We start from the raw sequence: 19,884 nt of genomic DNA on the forward strand, positions 1-19,884 counted from the left end.
GGAGGCACTACACTAACACACTTCGAATCGTAGATACTATGTGGTCCGGAAATGGTCCCTATTCCACTCTAGAAGACACTACACTAACACACTTCGAATCGTAGATACTATGTGGTCCGGAAATGGTCCATATTACACTCTAGGAGGCACTACACTAACACAGTTCGAATCGTAGATACTATGTGGTCCGGAAATGGTCCCTATTCCACTCTAGGAGGCACTACACTAACACAATTCGAATCGTAGATACTATGTGATCCGGAAATGGTCCATATTCCACTCTAGGAGGCACTACACTAACACAGTTCGAATCGTAGATACTATGTGGTCCGGAAATGGTCCCTATTCCACTCTAGGAGGCACTACACTAACACAGTTCGAATCGTAGATACTATGTGGTCCGGAAATGGTCCATATTCCACTCTAGGAGGCACTACACTAACACAGTTCGAATCGTAGATACTATGTGGTCCGGAAATGGTCCCTATTCCACTCTAGGAGGCACTACACTAACACAGTTCGAATCGTAGATACTATGTGGTCCGGAAATGGTCCCTATTCCACTCTAGGAGGCACTACACTAACACAGTTCGAATCGTAGATACTATGTGGTCCGGAAATGGTCCCTATTCCACTCTAGGAGGCACTACACTAACACAATTCGAATCGTAGATACTATGAGGTCCGGAAATGGTCCCTATTCCACTCTAGGAGGCACTACACTAACACACTTCGAATCGTAGATACTATGTGGTCCGGAAATGGTCCCTATTCCACTCTAGGAGATATTACACTAACGCAGTTCGAATCGTAGATACTATGTGGTCCGGAAATGGTCCCTATTCCACTCTAGGAGGCACTATAATAAATCAACTCGAATGTAGATACTATGTAGTTCGGAAATGGTCCCTATTTCCTCCACTCTAGGAGGCACAACACTAATATTTTTTCTTGAATGATATTATTACTATATTGTAATAACGGTATTTTTAAATTCCTTTCAATTGTTAATAATCTTATCTAAAGAAACTATCTTACTGTATTACATAAAATTATGATGTCCCTAATTTAATGTCTTTTCCAACAATGTTTGTTTTTAAACAGTTTTACTACTCAACATTTTTTATTTTCGAAGAATGTAAGGATTTTTAATTTCACAAGAACTTGTAGACATGGCTTTAGTTAGGAGTACAGAAATATTATTGAGTATGGAGATAAGATTTGAATGGTTTTTATTTTGCTGTTATGTTCTAATTTTATGATAAAACGAATTTTGCTCAAGCTTCACAGACCTAACAGTTGTAAGTTCTGTAGCTACCTAACCAAGTAGAGTACTAAAAAAACGACACCGTATTTTTAACTTTCAATAACAGAACACAACAATAACTCAAGATTGCTCATTGTGTTTGAGATAATTTGGTTGATTCCATGGAATAAACCTGACCGTGTAGGAAAGTTGTACGCAATAACCTGTGCACCAAATATACGACTTCATACCCCAACGTTTAACCATTTTACCGGGTTTCTGTGTCATATAAACTGTCTGCATGAGATTACCGTCGTAAATTGTGTAACAGCCATCAATTTCGTGATTTATTTCTAGTTTCAGGTTCCTGACCTTTTTTAAGTTGAATCGTTATCGACATTCGTCAATCTTTTAGCTACAGCATTAATCGAACGTCTCCTTACAGCAAGTGAAGGGTTTGTTGCCTCAGTAACAGTGACCTTCAAATACATTATTACATTTCACAAAAGCGTGACGTAACAAGCAGTAATGGTTGGTAATTACAGTAGACTAATGAATTTTTAAACGTGACTAAAATATTAGGCGTACGATTTCATTTATAATTTAAATTGAGAGCAATGGTCATTAGTTGTCAAATGAAATTACAATAATCGCTACATTGCTATTGACAACGATTTTCAAGTCGATGAAAGCTTATCTAGTTCTCTTAAAAAACTTATCTATTCTACTCATTTATGTATAACTGTAAGCCATTTTGGATTTGTTAATTCGGATTGTCCACTGCTATGCACTAGTTTTGTTACTTCTATGCCAAATTAAAGCTATCTATCTGCACGCATGAGTGCAATAGCCAGGCAAAGTTTGCATCCGTTTGAAGGATACTTTTGCCACAAAAACTGCTCACAAATATGTAAACCTGTGTATAAAAATATAACTGATTGATAGAAAAAATTGTCTTTCTGGTATCAAATAATAAATTTGAAGATTTATTTAGATTCAAAATTTGTTTTTATTTTTGAGAAAGATAAAAGGTAGGCTATATAAATATTACATTAAACTTCATCACATTTCCTTAAAAATCGAATGATGAGTAGACTAAACAAAACGCGAGGGTTATATATAAAATACTCTAAAATAGCGAAAGAAGATAATGAGATTTCCAAAACCGGATGTCAGAGAAAACACAGATAATCGGAGATACGAGCAGAAGTGTCCCCTAGTTTTATAGCAACGGATACAAATGGTTCCATATAAATAAGCTGTGTTGATGTGTTTGTAATAACAGAGAGTGTAATCACTCGGGGCCATGGTTCTCCAGACATAATATACATACTCGTATAGTAATATAAATATAGTTTATAGGCTATCTAAAAAGTCTTGGCCTATGTTATTGAACAATAGGTAGGGTTTACAAATCTCATTATTAACAAAAATCAAAATAATGTAGTAGTTCTAAATTATTTTAATAACAACTATATGTATAAAATGAAATAATCTTAGAAACTTACTGCAATCCGCATCTTGGTTAATTACTGTTAAACAGTAACCTAGGTTTAACAGCTGTGTGTTCAACATTGTTTCTAGCTAGGTATAAATCTTAACTCAAGTATTTGGATGTACATTACAATATAGTAACAGATCATAGATAGGTATATTATATTTTACAATTAGTGGGGAAGTTGGGTTTACTCCTAGTGCGAGTAGAATTTTAGTCGAGCACTGGAAAGGAACCCCCAACGAATTTCGAACACTATTTTTCGCTATACTACGAATACATCACAAAATTAGTGCTATGACTATTAATATTACATTATATATTATTACATTTTTTTACATTGGGACATGTATTTTCTAATGGTAATGTAAGGATTAATGAACATTCTTCGCCAATCATTGTAAAACTTCTGCTGGGACCTGTTTTGTTATTCTTAACAAATACTGTTATAGGAACAACCGTTGCCATTTACATTTTTAACACTCAGATGTAACGGTTCATCTTGTCGACGTACTCCGAAAAGGCCAAAACTTTTGCATATGAAATAGCCATTACAATTCTTTAACTTTTGTATCAGCAGCTTTATTTAATAGCAGAACTGATAGGTGATTTTCGCCACAAATGAAAGTATATTGGCAAAGCCGATGGTGACTATTGAATTCCAATCCCCCCCCTTAACATCCAGCGAAAACAGATGTGTTTTAATTCAATATTTTGTTTTTAACATCTAGAACTTGCTTTGAGACCTTTTACATAACTTGGAAAAAATGTTGACCTTTTTGAGCTTGTGGTATTTCTATATAGAAAACACGTACTCGTATTATTGAACATTAGAGCTAGGGTTGCGAGGATTACAATAAGATCTAGAAGACTGACACTCTGGCGTTGGCGGTGGAGAGAATTGGCGAGTAAGTGGTATGGATGAATGTAACGATAGTATGTCTAAATGTGGTATTGTGAACGAATGTAAAAATTATAGATTTATTCGGTAGGACTTTTGCCACATGATTGTATTATTATCAACGGCAATAAAAGACTTGACTTTGACAATGGAATCCCCATAAAAACTGGCCCTTATTTTTATCTCGCCGTTCTTTTTTATGAAATTGTATCAATCAGATCTTGACTCCATAATCCACAAAACGTTGAAGGCTCACCACCATGGGTAGAATCACCGTACCGTACCCATGTGGATGTTCTTTGTTAAATTTGTAATACACCCAGTTACACTTTCTTCAAAAGCGTTCTTCGCTATGATAGTCTCTTGAGATCTAGTTTTTATTTCTAAAAGTACGAGTGCGAATTGAACTTTACTATACTACGAAACTGATGTAGTTCTAATAAGCACTCACGGTCAAATAAAAACTCACATAAAACAGCATTTGGAATAGCAAAATCTGACATGTTTCAGAGTAATACAGTAACAAAATATGACATCCTCTGCTTGGATATCGAATATAGGCTACACGGCAGACTTTGGACTATACGTCGGAATAACTAGAGATAAGATTGATAACAAAACAATTATACCAGATCATTCCGGTGTATGGTTATCGTAATGTCCGGATGAACCCTTTTACGGCAGGTATGTTTCTCGAGTGGACTACGGACGCATATGGTGGGACATGGCGCTAATATTTATAGGCTAGTTTTTTCAATATATACCATATATGAAAAAAACTAGTCCCGACGCGACTGTAATCGGCAGTTTTTATTTTAAATTTAAAAGAATACACTTTTTGACAATTTTAAAAGTTTACTCTGCCGAACGTGCTGTAATTTAGTTATATAAATTACCCTATTAAATATACTAAACATACAATATATTATTATTATTATTATTATTATTTATAATATGGCTTTCAAAATGAATCTATAATTATGTAAAAAGCTATATTAAAAAGACATTAAAAATTCTTTTATAACGGGTCAAATACTGTAAAAGTAATAAAAATAATAAAAGAATACCTGACATTGCCACACTCAGTTGTTAAGCACTCCATTTGTAAATACCAGCCTTTGTTAACTACTGGGGGTCTTTGGCAAAAGAACATTATTTAAAAAAAGAAAGTATTTTGTCAACGAGTTTACTTTGTTGTGTTTTAATAATAATAATAGTTTATAGCAAAGCAATTGACAACAAACATCAAACTGAAAATACGAGTTTGCAACATAACGGATCGTCCGTAGGGTTTAGCAACTGATCTGATGAGAGATCACGTTAATGTATGCACAATGTATAATGTATGTGCACAATGTATAATGTGGCTCACCACACGGACTGTGTACACATGTCTGTTAATTATATTAATTAATTATGTAGCCCAGATTGGTCCTGGTGACATCCATGACATCACTTCCGGTCGTAGTAAAGCTGACCAATGAAATAACGGCTTTAATAAAAACACGATACCGTTACTAGTCTTTCGTTTTAAATAGTTCATTGCAAATCATTAGAAGCATTTTAATTGTTAATTTATAAACATTTAAAATAATTTATCACCAATGTTTTGATGCAAAAATGTAATTAACTTCCAAACTGTTGAGTTAACACACACGATACAGTTATGAACTAACAGGTGTTCAATTATAAAAGAATGTCTGTAAATTTCTTCAAAATATTTATTTAATTTATTCAGATAGTTTCAGTTAAACATCAATTCAGCACTACTATGTTATTGGCTGAGCGTAAGCGAAGCTTATCAGTTAAAGGGCTAAAGGGTCTCTTCTGTTTGTCTATCTGTTTCCAAGAACAAATTAACCATTATACTTGAATTTTATCTTAAAGCTTCTTTTCTACATAAGAAGGATCCTTCCATGAAACGCCCCTCAACCTATCCTTGGCGACGCGTGGCATGGCGTACTGCTACCCTGTAATGGTAAACGATGTGGTAGTTTTAACTTCGAAATTTTCACCAGTCTCGTGTATTGCCAAAGGAGGATCATACACTGACGATTGTGTAAACCACAGTGGATGCGTGGATTGAGATATAAAAAATTTACTGCAAACTTTACTTCTTTACGACAAGGAAGTTATTTAAAATGTGAGTACATAAATCCATTTAAAGTTTACTTAATCAACGACTTAATATTATCGAGTATTACTATTTAAAGTCATATAAAAATATACTGTAGTTTAACCATAGTTATTCCTACCCATTATATTTATATAAAAGATTTTAATCATTTACATCATTTCATTTTACTAAGATGTTTCTATAATTATACACGGAATTAACCACTATTAGTTCACCTAATTAGTTCAACGGGCTGGCTATCTTTTGTGTTTTATCGCCTCTGCGGACATTAACTATAATAAATAATTAGTGTTCTAGAAGATTCACTAAACTCCTACTAAGATTCCTCATTAATCATTATTAGACTAGTCGATGTAAAAAATTTTGATTTTTACGTAATAATTTAAGTGCTTTGGTCCCAGTATATTTTACTACTGCTAAATTACATCTATCTTAAATAGTAAATGTTGACCAAATTGATCAATTGAATATTTGTAACACATTGAAAACTGTAATAAGACAATATCAATTGTAATTCATAGTATATTGCCTGGAGATCTTAAAATACATTCTTTATAAGACTATGCGTAGACATTTTTGTTATTGATGTATTTCGTTAAAAAATAAAAATAACAAAGCTTTAAAATACATGGCCACTAGATAAACCATTAATCTACCATAAATAATGGGCCAAATAAAATGTTAGTAATAAAATAAGTAAAACTTTTGATTTTTCTGCTAATAAATGTTAAATTCTAAATAAAAAAGAATAAAACAAAAATACTTTATTGACACGGTTTAATGATATTGGCTAGGTAAACTTTAAAAAATAGTCTTGAAAGTGGAAATAAATATTCAGGATTAGGGGCCTAATTTATTAAAAAATGCCTATACAAATTTAATGTCTTTTCCAACAATGTTTTTGTTTTTAACAGTTTTACTACTCAACATTTTTTATTTTCGAAGAATGTAAGGATTTTTAATTTCACAAGAACTTGTAGACATGGCTTTAGTTAGGAGTACAGAAATATTATTGAGTATGGAGATAAGATTTGAATGGTTTTTATTTTGCTGTTATGTTCTAATTTTATGATAAAACGAATTTTGCTCAAGCTTCACAGAACCTAACAGTTGTAAGTTCTGTAGCTACTACTAACCAAGTAGAGTAACTAAAAAAACGACACCGTATTTTTAACTTTCAATAACAGAACACAACAATAACTCAAGATTGGCTCATTGTGTTTGAGATAATTTGGTTGATTCCATGGAATAAACCTGACCGTGTAGGAAAGTTGTACGCAATAACCTGTGCACCAAATATACGACTTCATACCCCAACGTTTAACCATTTTACCGGGTTTTCTGTGTCATATAAACTGTCTGCATGAGAGATTACCGTCGTAAATTGTGTAACAGCCATCGATTTCGTGATTTATTTCTAGTTTCAGGTTCCTGACCTTTTTTTAAGTTGAATCGTTATCGACATTCGTCAATCTTTTAGCTACAGCATTAATCGAACGTCTCCTTACAGCAAGTGAAGGGTTTGTTGCCTCAGTAACAGTGACCTTCAAATACATTATTACATTTCACAAAAGCGTGACGTAACAAGCAGTAATGGTTGGTAATTACAGTAGACTAATGAATTTTTAAACGTGACTAAAATATTAGGCGTACGATTTCATTTATAATTTAAATTGAGAGCAATGGTCATTAGTTGTCAAATGAAATTACAAATAATCGCTACATTGCTATTGACAACGATTTTCAAGTCGATGAAAGCTTATCTAGTTCTCTTAAAAACTTATCTATTCTACTCATTTATGTATAACTGTAAGCCATTTTGGATTTGTTAATTCGGATTGTCCACTGCTATGCACTAGTTTTGTTACTTCTATGCCAAATTAAAAGCTATCTATCTGCACGCATGAGTGCAATAGCCAGGCAAAGTTTGCATTCCGTTTGAAAGGATACTTTTGCCACAAAAAAACTGCTCACAAATATGTAAACCTGTGTATAAAAATATAACTGATTGATAGAAAAAAATTGTCTTTTCTGGTATCAAATAATAAATTTGAAGATTTATTTAGATTCAAAATTTGTTTTTATTTTGAGAAGAAAGATAAAAGGTAGGCTATATAAATATTACATTAAACTTCATCACATTTCCTTAAAAATCGAATGATGAGTAGACTAAACAAAAACGCGAGGGTTATATATAAAATACTCTAAAATAGCGAAAGAAGATAATGAGATTTCCAAAAACCGGATGTCAGAGAAAACACAGATAATCGGAGATACGAGCAGAAGTGTCCCCTAGTTTTATAGCAACGGATACAAAATGGTTCCATATAAATAAGCTGTGTTGATGTGTGTTTGTAATAACAGAGAGTGTAATCACTCGGGGCCATGGTTCTCCAGACATAATATACATACTCGTATAGTAATATAAATATAGTTTATAGGCTATCTAAAAAGTCTTGGCCTATGTTATTGAACAATAGGTAGGTTTACAAATCTCATTATTAACAAAAATCAAAATAATGTAGTAGTTCTAAATTATTTTAATAACAACTATATGTATAAAATGAAATAATCTTAGAAACTTACTGCAATCCGCATCTTGGTTAATTACTGTTAAACAGTAACCTAGGTTTAACAGCTGTGTGTTCAACATTGTTTCTAGCTAGGTATAAATCTTAACTCGAGTATTTGGATGTACATTTACAATATAGTAACAGATCATAGATAGGTATATTATATTTTACAATTAGTGGGGAAGTTGCGTTTACTCCTAGTGCGAGTAGAATTTTAGTCGAGCACTGGAAAGGAACATTTCCCCAACGAATTTCGAACACTATTTTTCGCTATTACTACGAATACATCACAAAATTAGTGCTATGACTATTAATATTACATTATATATTATTACATTTTTTTACATTGGGGACATGTATTTTCTAATGGTAATGTAAGGATTAATGAAACATTCTTCGCCAATCATTGTAAAAACTTCTGCTGGGACCTGTTTTGTTATTCTTAACAAATACTGTTATAGGAACAACCGTTGCCATTTACATTTTTAACACTCAGATGTAACGGTTCATCTTGTCGACGTACTCCGAAAAGGCCAAAACTTTTGCATATGAAATAGCCATTACAATTTCTTTAACTTTTGTATCAGCAGCTTTATTTAATAGCAGAACTGATAGGTGATTTTCGCCACAAATGAAAGTATATTGGCAAAGCCGATGGTGACTATTGAATTCCAATCCCCCCCCCTTAACATCCAGCGAAAACAGATGTGTTTTAATTCAATATTTTGTTTTTAACATCTAGAACTTGCTTTGAGACCTTTTACATAACTTGGAAAAAATTTTGACCTTTTTGAGCTTGTGGTATTTCATATAGAAAACACGTACTCGTATTATTGAAACATTAGAGCTAGGGTTGCGAGGATTACAATAAGATCTAGAAGACTGACACTCTGGCGTTGGCGGGTTGGAGAGAATTGGCGAGTAAGTGGTATGGATGAATGTAACGATAGTATGTATGTCTAAATGTGGTATTGTGAACGAATGTAAAAATTATAGATTTATTCGGTAGGACTTTTGCCACATGATTGTATTATTATCAACGGCAATAAAAGACTTGACTTTGACAATGGAATCCCCATAAAAACTGGCCCTTATTTTTATCTCGCCGTTCTTTTTTATGAAATTGTATCAATCAGCTCTTGACTCCATAATCCACAAAACGTTGAAGGCTCACCACCATGGGTAGAATCACCGTACCGTACCCATGTGGATGTTCTTTGTTAAATTTGTAATACACCCAGTTACACTTTCTTCAAAAGCGTTCTTCGCTATGATAGTCTCTTGAGATCTAGTTTTTATTTCTAAAAGTACGAGTGCGAATTGAACTTTACTATACTACGAAACTGATGTAGTTCTAATAAGCACTCACGGTCAAATAAAAAACTCACATAAAACAGCATTTGGAATAGCAAAATCTGACATGTTTCAGAGTAATACAGTAACAAAATATGACATCCTCTGCTTGGATATCGAATATAGGCTACACGGCAGACTTTGGACTATACGTCGGAATAACTAGAGATAAGATTGATAACAAAAACAATTATACCAGATCATTCCGGTGTATGGTTATCGTAATGTCCGGATGAACCCTTTTACGGCAGGTATGTTTCTCGAGTGGACTACGGACGCATATGGTGGGACATGGCGCTAATATTTATAGGCTAGTTTTTTCAATATATACCATATATGAAAAAAACTAGTCCCGACGCGACTGTAATCGGCAGTTTTTATTTTAAATTTAAAAGAATACATTTTTTGACAATTTTAAAAGTTTACTCTGCCGAACGTGCTGTAATTTAGTTATATAAATTACCCTATTAAATATACTAAACATACAATATATTATTATTATTATTATTATTTATAATATGGCTTTCAAAATGAATCTATAATTATGTAAAAAGCTATATTAAAAAGACATTAAAAAATTCTTTTTATAACGGGTCAAATACTGTAAAAGTAATAAAAATAATAAAAGAATACCTGACATTGCCACACTCAGTTGTTAAGCACTCCATTTGTAAATACCAGCCTTTGTTAACTACTGGGGGTCTTTGGCAAAAGAACATTATTTAAAAAAAGAAAGTATTTTGTCAACGACTTTACTTTGTTGTGTTTTAATAATAATAATAGTTTATAGCAAAGCAATTGACAACAAACATCAAACTGAAAATACGAGTTTGCAAACATTAACGGATCGTCCGTAGGGTTTAGCAACTGATCTGATGAGAGATCACGTTAATAATGTATGCACAATGTATAATGTATGTGCACAATGTATAATGTGGCTCACCACACGGACTGTGTACACATGTCTGTTAATTATATTAATTAATTATGTAGCCCAGATTTGGTCCTGGTGACATCCATGACATCACTTCCGGTCGTAGTAAAGCTGACCAATGAAATAACGGCTTTAATAAAAACACGATTACCGTTACTAGTCTTTCGTTTTAAATAGTTCATTGCAAATCATTAGAAGCATTTTAATTGTTAATTTATAAACATTTAAAATAATTTATCACCAATGTTTTGATGCAAAAATGTAATTAACTTCCAAAACTGTTGAGTTAACACACACGATACAGTTATGAACTAACAGGTGTTCAATTATAAAAGAATGTCTGTAAATTTCTTCAAAATATTTATTTAATTTATTCAGATAGTTTCAGTTAAAACATCAATTCAGCACTACTATGTTATTGGCTGAGCGTAAGCGAAGCTTATCAGTTAAAGGGCTAAAGGGTCTCTTCTGTTTGTCTATCTGTTTCCAAGAACAAATTAAACCATTATACTTGAATTTTATCTTAAAGCTTCTTTTCTACATAAGAAGGATCCTTCCATGAAACGCCCCTCAACCTATCCTTGGCGACGCGTGGGCATGGCGTACTGCTACCCTGTAATGGTAAACGATGTGGTAGTTTTAACTTCGAAATTTTCACCAGTCTCGTGTATTGCCAAAGGAGGATCATACACTGACGATTGTGTAAACCACAGTGGATGCGTGGATTGAGATATAAAAATTTACTGCAAACTTTACTTCTTTACGACAAGGAAGTTATTTAAAATGTGAGTACATAAATCCATTTAAAGTTTACTTAATCAACGACTTAATATTATCGAGTATTACTATTTAAAGTCATATAAAAATATACTGTAGTTTAACCATAGTTATTCCTACCCCATTATATTTATATAAAAGATTTTAATCATTTACATCATTTCATTTACTAAGATGTTTCTATAATTATACACGGAATTAACCACTATTAGTTCACCTAATTAGTTCAACGGCTGGCTATCTTTTGTGTTTTATCGCCTCTGCGGACATTAACTATAATAAATAATTAGTGTTCTAGAAGATTCACTAAACTCCTACTAAGATTCCTCATTAATCATTATTAGACTAGTCGATGTAAAAAATTTTGATTTTTACGTAATAATTTAAGTGCTTTGGTCCCAGTATATTTTACTACTGCTAAATTACATCTATCTTAAATAGTAAATGTTGACCAAATTGATCAATTGAATATTTGTAACACATTGAAACTGTAATAAGACAATATCAATTGTAATTCATAGTATATTGCCTGGAGATCTTAAAATACATTCTTTATAAGACTATGCGTAGACATTTTTGTTATTGATGTATTTCGTTAAAAAATAAAAATAACAAAGCTTTAAAATACATGGCCACTAGATAAACCATTAATCTACCATAAATAATGGGCCAAATAAAATGTTAGTAATAAATAAGTAAAACTTTTGATTTTTCTGCTAATAAATGTTAAATTCTAAATAAAAAAGAATAAAACAAAAATACTTTATTGACACGGTTAATGATATTGGCTAGGTAAACTTTAAAAATAGTCTTGAAAGTGGAAATAAATATTCAGGATTAGGGGCCTAATTTATTAAAAATGCCTATACAATTTTCTATATACACAAAGTTTTAATTTTTACGATTTTGGTTATAAGACATTCGTTGCTAGTATTGTTATCATAAGGCCAATAGTATGATTAGTGAGGAGATACTTTTTACACCATGAAGTGTAAAATACATTAAAAATAAATTTCTAAGATGAATATGACGTCAAATTACTGGACAAATATTTGGCATTCTGCAAACAAAACTCTTTAAATTACATAAAATTCGTAAAATCGGTTTAGTAGAGAATAGCATAAGAAATAAGCATTCAATAAAATATTTTAACTCTTCTACAATAGACAGTTTATAGTAGGACCATTATTCTGGTTTATGAACTGTTGTCATAAAATATGTATTATACAAAATAAATACTTTGAATTTCAAACTTGTTATATGTTACAATAGTGTATTATTGTACTGTTAAAGTTTCTCAGAAGTTGAATTTAAAGCACACATACATTAGATGGACTTTAATATAAATCAAACATTGGAATAGTCAATAAAAGAAATAAGTTTGTTATTAAAAGGCGGTCGAATCGAGGGAGGGGATTATACCCGAGCAACAGAATGGTTTTCAAATTAATAATTGGAATCACTTTTTCATTCTTGAGGTTTTAAACTCTGCACAAAGTTCCCCTTCCCTCGCTCGAAGGCGCTTTCTTATTGAGTCTTAAAATGGAATTCGATTACAAACTTTGAAGTGTATAAGTCGGTATACTGCCCGATAATTTATAATGTTCTTCCAAAGATCATTAGGGGTGAGAATAAATATTATATAAAATATTGTGGTGTTGATCAAACCATAGTATTCACTCGTTATATTTATCCTGACCCAATTAACGCTTTCTGCTCTAAGAATAATTGTAAACTATTATCACGATCAATTACTTTTTATCAACACTATATTAAATACTATACTGCTACTATTATAGTACTTTAATATACTACTTAAATATTCAGTTGACTAAAATAATGCAATGGACTGTTTTCTAAAAAGTTACTTCCTAATTTATTGTTGTAATGGTGAAAAACTTACTTTAGAGAAGGTGTTGCGAGCGTAATGCATGATGGAGTCGTAATCGTAGGGCAGTCCCAGGGAGTTCACCTCGTCCTCAGTCAACTTGTTGAAGTTGTACTCTTGACCTGTGACAACCACCCCAGCATTATCAAGGGTATTTTATAGCGCTATTAATGATAGTAAGAAACATCTTCAAGAGAGTAATCATTGGTTTTTCGTCTGAAATAGTTTTAAAATAAAAAATTATTATGCCATTAATCATATCACCTTTAAATTCAAAATGTGATATTGAGATTCTCGTGTAAAATACTGCACTGATAATTAAATAACTCATAACACAATTATTTTCATCATACTGCCTCAAAAACGTATATTTAAGACACTCTGACAAGAGTCCAAGAAGTTAGTTTTTGTAACTGTCTTGATAGTGTATGGCGGCGAAAAACGTTTTATGATTCATTTAACTGGAAATTATACAAATAAACAACATTGCTCATTCCTAGAAAAAATGCAATGCATTGTAAATGTTAGTTTTAACATGTAGAGGTTTTGCTAGTGGCTAGGATTTGTTGGTAGACAATTAATTCAAACAGACAAAGCACATTTCAAGCAAAGATTTCCTATAAATCTAGGTCGAAAAATGTGTTGTTTACCCGACAGTCGCCAATTTGCATTTTTTATAAAAATGATAATTTTGACGTGACAACGTCTTAAATTAGGTTGCGGCTCGGAGTCACTCATGAAAAAGTGTAACGCCCGGTAACGTTACGATGCCCGTCCATTTTGTCCGCCGCACGGGATCCGCACGGGATAAAGCAGATAACTATGTTTATTCGTGAAAATGTGGAGTGCTTAGATTCGTCATTTACAACAACTACAACAATAAAGGTAAATAATTGTACACTGATATTTCATTATCGTAAACTATGATTGATTGATTAATTGTTAGATTGACACAAAAGTTGAGAAACTGAGTTTAGAGGTTATGTCATACTATTGACAAATGTTGATAGTGTTAAGTAAATTATTAGTTTAAATTTGTAAACTCTGCAATCAATCGTAATTCAGTCGATTGAGAAGAAACAGCGCGTATTGCTAGTCAAACATTTAAAATAACAAATTATAACCTCTAACCTGTCATAACAGTGCGACCAAACAAACGAACTAAACCGACCAATCACCACGCGCGGAGTTAGAATTTAACTGTGTTTAGCAAGAATTTCAAATTCCAATTTTAGTAAATGTTTTATTCAACTTTACCATTTACAATAACAAATTTTAATTAATTTCAAATTATGTACAATGTTTTAGTAAACAAAATACATTTCTATAGTTAAAATTTGTGCAATTCTTATTTTCATTCAATTCCTTGTTCCTATTGTGCAATTTAATAATATTCATATCAATAAATATTCTACCGAGAAAAAGACGTTGTCACGTAAAATCTTCGCCCGTAAAACCGACTTTACAGGCAACCATAATTTTTATCTAGAAATATTTAAGCTAAGGAAACAGAATTTGGCACATAGGTTTCAGTAGATAAAAGGAAAAAATGTGTTATTTTCTTCAATATTAACAAAGTGGCGTCTGTTGAAAATATTTCAAATAACAAAAAATCGTATAGTTATTAAAATGTACTAGACCATCAATTTAATTATGATTTTAACGGTACTTGTTTCAGCGAAATCCGTTAGTGCATAAGCGAACACGAACACTTTAAAGGTACGCTTGCACAAGCCGGGAGCAACAAACATTTTGTCTATGAAGGAAACATATTCTATATTGGATTTTCGCGTTCAATTTCAAGTGGCTTGAGAAATTTTGGGGCACCATAAAACCCCAATTATTATCCCATAGAAGTGTAATTATACTTTAAGTACCTAAAATCACTTTATCGTTTAAAACAGATAAGAACAAAACAGATAAGAAAAATTATTTTTTGTGGCGTCTTTGATAAAGGTTAAGAGGACAACTGTTACATAAAATCTGACATTAAAAGGAACATGTTTATTTCGAGAGTAAGTTCAATGTCATTTGCGATAAAAGTGCAAGCTCAAAACACAACGTAATATAATGTACCGCATGTGTTTCTTGGTACCGCAGTACACCGTATTATGCAACATTAGTGTGCACCACTCACCGGTCATGATGTTACTCCGCACAATCTCCACGTGGTTGTCGCGGTCCGGCCTGGTGTGCTCGTGCCAGAACCCGACCACGTGACCCAGCTCGTGGACCACGATACCGAACTTGTCACAGTTCTTGCCGATCGAGATGGCTTGGGGTCCATTTCCCCTCTTGCCGACGAAGGAACAGCACCTGTTGTCGATGAACAATGAATGCGAATCGTCAATATATTTTGGTGTCATACAAGTCAGAGTGAAACACATGTATAGAGGATTGTATTCACTTACCCGCAAGGCCGCTCGGTGAAGACGATGTAGTTGGGGTGTTCGGGGCCGATCCTCTCGACGAACTTGACACACGTGAAGTTCTCCCAGTGCCTCATGGCCTGCTTGAACAAGGCCTTGTGGGCGCCACTGAAGTTACCATCTATCTCGTAGGGGATGACCCCGTAGTCCCAGACCCTCTCTTTGCGGGCGGTAGCGGCTCGGGTAACGCGGCGGTGTGGGAGGTCAGGGGTCAGCGGCAGACTGGGCACCCCTTCTACAGGACGTGTGCTGTAACAGGTACAGATACAGGCAACAGTAGCAAAACAAGATGTAATAAAGTTATTCCAAAAGACTTTAAGGAGGTTTTGTACTTAATGACTATATTGTCAATGTTTACTTGTACAATTTTAAAGGAACATTTCTCAAAAACTATTTAAATTACGAGCCACCAAATATTTACCACATATAATATTACTTCTTTACTAAGCTACTGTTATGATATTATTTACAATAATGTTATGGAGCCACTGAGTTTTTTCTTAAAATTGTGTCCAATTGTGAAATTATAAAAAATAAAAAAAATTACAAGCTTTAAAAGCATGTTTTTACTGTGATAATAAACAATTTTGGTAATAAAAAATACAACTTTCGGAAGAAACAGAGTTTTAGTAAAGGCCAGCTCCTTAGGAGGGTCCACTGTCTATGGCTTCCATCTCATTCTCAAGCTTTTAACAACCTTTCTCTCTGGTTGGATTTCTTAAAGAGTTTTTTAATGTTTGAGACTCCTCTTTCAACCGTGTTTTAGATCATAAAATAGGACTATTGAAGTTCCAGGTTTGAGTAGATAGGTTGAGCAAGGCTCGGTTATGTGGTTAGGCCTATCACCCAGACTTTTCCTACTTTGAAAACATTACGAATCTGGCATGATCTAGGAACGATAAGACATAAAAGTACGTAAAAACACTTCAGAACGTAAAAGAACAACTAAAATTGTACAAACAACACTCCTTTCAAACAAGGCTACCGCTTCATAAGCCAACAGACATGGAAACACAAGCCTTACACAGCAAATCAAACATATGGTTAAAGTTCACTGTTACCAAATTTCTACCATCCACAAAACATAAATTCTCAACCTAAGTTGTATTTTTCTACAACCAATAATGCAACTTGGATGAATGAAATGCCGAAAAGGCAGTTCATATCTGAAACAGTTGTATTATACACAATTTTAACCGTAAAAGCCACAGAACTAAAAAATAAAATCAAACAAAAATTGAAAAAGCTTTATTTCCAAGGTACCAAAACGCCTTTGGAAGATTTATAATCCAAAGTATTGGGATTTTGAATGACCAAGTGGCTATAAACGACTGACATTTGTTTGTTACAATTGGTTGAAATAAACACAATTGGGAATTCAAACCGCTGAAGTATATAATATAAAGTTCTACGATTCTCTAAACTTTATATAAGGTCGCACCTCAAAATTCAAACTATCGCATACTCCAAGCCACTATTTCTTAGCCATTCATTTCAGGTTAAGTATAAGAAAGGACCGTGTGGTATTAACTCAGCCTGGATAAGGAAATAATTCATATACTCATTAATCTGCTCTTATACATCTTATACATACGGCCATGTTGTAGTCCAATGTGTACTGCAAGTCTGACAACTATTGTCAGATGTGCTAGTTTTGTGTGGACCGGAATAGGAGGCTATCAAAAGCGTTGACATTTATCAAATGATACATTTTCCACTTGGCACACTGGTCACGGTATTTTTTTAAGCTTGACACTGTGAAAAAAGTACTGTTACACGTGTAAATAAGTTAAATCAGCATCAGCCAAATGGTAAAGCCCCGATTATTTGGCTGAAAACGGTAGAATTCAATCTCTTTATGTCGCTGACCAAACATTCTATCTGATTCTGTACAAGAGAGGATGTAATGTTGAAGGTGAGTCTATAAAACGCTCGGCCGCCCCAGTACACTCTACCAGATTTAAAGAGCGATCTGCTGTTATTAAAGAACTACTGCTAACCGATGCTTTGTGTTACTAAAAATTTATTTTAATGATTAAAAGTTATTTAATTGAATCATTAAGTCAGTTAAGGTTTTAGATTAATTCTTCGTAAATGTACTTTATAAATAAACTTATAAATTTTATGTGTTCTACACCTTACGTAAAACTTAACAAAACAATTCATAATTATTTAACAACACTGATTCAATAAGGACATGATTATAATGCAAATAAACTATACTAATATTGCAGTAATAATATGTTTATATATTTACAATTTGGCTCTCTCTTAAACGCAGCTTCTTTACACCTAATCAACATATTTTATTTTAAAGCTAAGAAGGAACCTTGTATTTTAAACCCAGATATTTGTTAGCATCTATTTAATTTCGTCTTTAAGACTATTCTAAATCGGTACCTTATTATATAGTAAAATTCTCCAATAGCAATAGGTTTCCAAATCCTCTCAAATATCCCATAATTAGATTATTTGAGGAGTATATAACAAGAAGTATAGCAATTTAGGATACTAATTGTTTATGTCTATACTTTTAAAATTAAATTTTAAATACTTATGCTTTAAGTTAAAGTCAAAAATGTAGTTCAGTTTAATCAAACAAAAATGTACAATTTTGAATCTTGTCAAAGTCACATAGGTTGGGCAGTTTGACACGAAGAAAGCCCTCGACATAAGCGAATCGTGTCTAATTGTTGTGCAAGCTTGAGAAGCTATGGCTCAAAGGCGTCCCTCATTAGTGGATTAACACTCAACTCGAGGAACGAGGAAGAATACAGTTTTCAAAAGTACCTTTTGTACCTTTTGTGGACTGCAACAACTGCATTTCATGGTCTCACTAATTCTCTGTCCCTAAAATGTTTTAATAGGGACTTGTGTCATTTATTCACCATTATTATGATCCTTTTCAAGTGTTTCACGATAAAAATCCAAAAATTATTAACATCTGATAGTCACAGTTTAAAACTATCTAAATTAAATATTTTATTTCAGTGATTCACGCCAAACTGTTTAACAATATATAACAAATCATAATTTACAACGAATTAGTGTATAGTTCATTTATTTAATTTAAAGTCTTTCTCTAACTTTCGACATAGCAAATTTGTTAATTGGTCTTTTCTTTGTTAACTCCTTTCTTAAGTTAGTTGTCAGGGGGTTACACAAATCGTAGAACATGTTTTTCAAACTTCAAGAAGTACAGTTTTGAAACTCCACAGTACAATTTGGCTTCCGCGTAGTCGTTCTTGTAGGCTGTATTTAAAAAAAAACAACACAAATAATATTCCTATTAATAAGAGTACAAAGATCTCTTTATATATACACTGCATGCGTACCTATGTGTGGCGTATGTCAGAGATATCAATATGATCACTTTCACAATCTCCGCACCAATGATAAACGTCAAGCAGTGATTTACGCATCACCGTAGTGTCTCATCACGGTTTCATCTTATTGAATCGCTTTCCATGAAAGTATTTTATTATGAGGTTTATATCTCACAGCCGGATTTATCGAAAACTGAAGATTGTACAGTTGGAAGGATCTGTGTCAGTTTGTTATGTACACTACAGCGTCAAAAAGCTCTCGTAAAAAAATTGGAATGCAAAATAAATCTCTTATCTATGATTTTCAAAGACCGTTTATATTTTAAAACTTCAACTCTTTCTATTAAGGTAAATAACTAAAATAATATACTAAAAACCTGTTTTTACCATAATCACATGAGATTTAATTTCGCGAGTATTATTTTCGACGAAGACACAAACTTATGCTGCAACCATGTTTTACTTATAATTAGTTGATTTTAAGATAATTGTTGTAGTCACAATCAGCCTTTTACAATTGTTGTACAGCAGTAGTTACTGCAAAAGTATTCATAACTTCACCGAACATGACCGTCAGAGCCCAAAACCACCCCCGTTCAAAATTATGTATATAAGTTAAAACAGCCCAACTAGTTGAACCTGGTACACAAATTTATCTTATAAATATTTCGGCTAAATTAGTTTTCGAACACTCCCAAACCATTTCTTTACTAAAAAATTTTCGAGACTTTGAGTTAATGTAAATCCAATGTATGAGAATAAATCATTAATAATATTTCAGCTGTCACACAAAATACCGATTTCTTCAGACTAAGCCAGAAAGAC

The 19,884-nt window shown here is 32.8% G+C and overlaps 1 protein-coding gene across 1 annotated transcript in view; it reads right to left on the minus strand.

Annotated features, from left to right (window-relative positions):
• LOC124359190 (tolloid-like protein 2) overlaps positions 1 to 19,884 on the minus strand; it is a 101,874-nt gene that overhangs the window by 40,903 nt on the left and 41,087 nt on the right. Inside the window, exons 3-5 of the mRNA XM_046811728.1 lie at positions 15,716 to 15,982; positions 15,442 to 15,620; positions 13,320 to 13,426 (exon numbers count right to left, since the gene is read on the minus strand). Of these exons, the coding sequence (XP_046667684.1) occupies positions 13,320 to 13,426; positions 15,442 to 15,620; positions 15,716 to 15,982 (553 nt within the window). The remainder of the gene's footprint in view (positions 1 to 13,319; positions 13,427 to 15,441; positions 15,621 to 15,715; positions 15,983 to 19,884) is intronic.

Source organism: Homalodisca vitripennis, chromosome 4, assembly GCF_021130785.1.
Source record: "Homalodisca vitripennis isolate AUS2020 chromosome 4, UT_GWSS_2.1, whole genome shotgun sequence".
Lineage (NCBI taxonomy): Eukaryota > Metazoa > Arthropoda > Insecta > Hemiptera > Cicadellidae > Homalodisca > Homalodisca vitripennis.